Source organism: Gavialis gangeticus, unplaced genomic scaffold (assembly GCF_001723915.1).
Source record: "Gavialis gangeticus isolate Ggan-Ray unplaced genomic scaffold, GavGan_comp1, whole genome shotgun sequence".
Taxonomy (NCBI): Eukaryota; Metazoa; Chordata; order Crocodylia; family Gavialidae; genus Gavialis; species Gavialis gangeticus.
The window spans coordinates 58,622,434-58,625,398 of NW_017728992.1; the positions used below are offsets into that span (position 1 = coordinate 58,622,434).

Below are 2,965 nucleotides of genomic sequence, written 5' to 3' on the forward strand. Positions count from 1 at the left end.
TGCAGCAACAACCAAAAAACACCAGGGAGACAAGCAGGGGGCCAAGGGAAAAGGAAAAAAAAATTCAAAAAGCACATTAATCTGCTCAACAAGCCATGAACCACATCACCACTCTAATTAGAACCAGAATCTCTCCCAGAGCATGCAGAACATGAAAGTGCATGAAGCATTTGTTACCAAAAAAAAAAAAGGGGGGGGGGAGGGGGGAATGTTGTGATTTCATGACCTCTACTGCTAGTGTAAAAACTAATGGGCGCAAATCAGATTAGAGCATTTTTAAATACCAAACAGTTCAACATGGATCACTACTAGTGTCAACTATAAGGGGAGCTCTCTTATGTGAATACAGTAAAAATTCTTATGGCTTCTTCATCCATGCCTAATTCTGCCCATCTCCTCACATTCCAGATGTGCGTATGCATCTGCTGCAGTAGAGATACGCGCTGCTGCCTTTCCTTTCCCACCCTTAGTCAAAGGCCAGGTTTTCCCAGCTCCTTGTTTAATCACCCACATACAAACAGAGCTTTGGGGGACCCCCACATATTACACATCTTCTGATGCTGTTCCTCTAGTACATAGCAGAGCTCATGCATTTTTACCTCAAACACGTTAAATTCTGTATACGGAAGTGTACACCACACTTAAGATGCAGTGTCTTGCAAAAAGCTCCAAGGTTTTACATTGCTGCCCATCAATATGTCATCTGAGGTTATGTTTACGTTGACAGTTAGGATCAATATTACGGTCACCCTATAATCCTACCCGCAAACCATCTATATAGATAACCTTTTCGTTTGACTCTCAGGCACCAGTATGGCCTGAAGCCTGACTCTAGAGCCCTGCTGAGCTTCTGAAAGAGGTGACTCTCCCCTTTGCTTCCCCTCCCATCCCTTCATCTATGTCTTTGGGACTTACCCTGATGTGCAGGCCTCAAACACAAGAAATCTGCTAGCAAAACTGCCACAGTTCCCTGCTTCTCACTTGTGCCCCGTGAGCTCTTCCCTTCCTTTCTCTACTCATATTTCATGGAAGACCTTGCATTCTTTGTATTCCAAAAGGCTTTGAAATACATCTTTATTCTGGACTCAAAAAATGAGCAGCTTCAATGTGAGGTACAAAGCACCACATGGATGGGGAAAAAGGCACTCATGATAAAAGAAATGCAATATTTACATTAGTATAATTGACCTTTATACTTCTGTAAACAAGAAACAGATGAAGCAAACCTCTGCACTTGGGCAACATCACCCAATCCTGCATAAAAGTACAGGTATTCCTCACTTAACGTCATCCCAGTTAACACTGTTTCATTATTATGTCGCTGACCTATTAGTGAACATACTCGTTTAAAGTCGCGCAAAGTTAGTTTATAACGTTGTTTGGCCAGTGCCTGCTAGTAGGCAACTACTGTGATGTAACTGGATTTGCTTAACATTGTTTTGCTTAAAGGTGCATTTTTCAAGAACGTAACTACGACGTTAAGCGAGGAGTAGCTACATCCTTGAAAGAATCCCACGTAGATTGACACCAGTATCAAGTACATTTATGTAGGTATTGTGTGTCTGCAGTTTACCCCAAGGTAGATGCTTAATCAATACAAGTAGGCTATCAACAGCCATTATCTAGTGTTGAGGTGCAGTAATAACAGAGGACTGTCTGCTCTGCTGGGATAAGCTGCTTATCAGTCTGCAATGGATCCCAGTATAATTTAAATTGATGTACAAAACTGATGCAAGTTACAGTAGTATAGATGTATTGTACACATCCAGGCCTTCACGCTAATTGAGGATGGCCTCAGGATAGACCCTCCATCTTAGAACAGACATAACCCGTCTTCCATTCAGTTGAAAATGAGAAAGTTTTTCAGTAGGCTTCCAAGAGTTTGTGGTTCTTCTCATTTAGGGTGGATGGGAGGGGCAAAAACAATAAAATAAAACTGCTTGGGATAAGGGTGGTGTGGTTTGTTTGCTTGTTTTTTGTGGGGACTTATTGAGTAGACAGGGTACCGGTCTTGCAGGAGTTGCTCTTTCAGCAAAAAAATAGGTCTTTTTCAACATGAAGGCCCTATAGCCTGCCTATAGTCAGCCTCAGAATTACAGTTCTACGTGCAAGCAGAGGCAGCCACTGAACTTCAGAAAACTGCTCTCAAATATATACATCTGTAGAGTCATAATCACAAAAGCCATAGTGGCAGAGACTGGCACTCATGCTCCCACCCTTCCTTCTCCAACAGCTCTGCTACTCTGGTTCAGCATATATAAATGAAAAATAAAGTATGAATCTTTAGGCTCTTTATCTGAATAGTCTCTTCTTATAAGCCAAACATTACACTGCAAGTTATTACTTAAATAAATAATATGAATTAATTGGTCACAGAAGAGCTTGGGCATCAGAGCTGTTTCAACATCTCAGTTAACAACAAACAAACATTAGCATCACTTGGAAAGGCATATTTAAAAAACAAAACAAAAACCCAAGCACTAGAGGCCACTGACTCCGTTTAATACAGGTGGAAGGGGGAAGAGGGAGGAGCAAATATACATGGATTACCTAACACTCCTACTGAAATTTCCTTATGAGATGCGAACAACCAAAAGAAATGAAATATTCTTTATTTCAAGGTGATTATAATCTGTTGTTTTAGTTTGTAAGGATGCACTGTGTCCATTATAAAGGGATGTGGGACATGTAGGAGCTCTGGGTCACAGAACAAACAAGGAAAATGAAAAAAACCAAAACAAAAAACAAATCAGCTAAGAGGGATGCAGTCAAAATCAGAGAAGCAAAAAATCAGGGTTCAAAATGCATTCTCACTGGGGGGGGTGTCTGCGGTGGTGGCAGTCAGAAGCCAGAAGGAGCTGCCACCACCTGGAGATGCAGGGTGGGCCGGTGGGGCTCCTCCCTTACTGAGGAGCTCTCATCTCTAATGGGGGGGGGGGGGGGAAATCAGGCTCCCCCCCCCCCC

General features: G+C 42.2%; 1 protein-coding gene across 2 annotated transcripts in view; it reads right to left on the bottom strand.

Annotated features, from left to right (window-relative positions):
* Positions 1-2,965, bottom strand: part of JARID2 (jumonji and AT-rich interaction domain containing 2) — a 410,278-nt gene that overhangs the window by 288,315 nt on the left and 118,998 nt on the right. Inside the window, exon 1 of one of the 2 annotated variants that reach the window (XM_019523003.1) lies at positions 1,035-1,051. The exons of the other annotated variant lie outside the window; for it this stretch is intronic. Coding sequence (XP_019378548.1) covers positions 1,035-1,041 — 7 coding nt within the window. The 5' untranslated portion in view covers positions 1,042-1,051. Of the gene's footprint in view, positions 1-1,034; positions 1,052-2,965 lie in introns of those variants that run through there. 2 annotated transcript variants of the gene reach the window in all.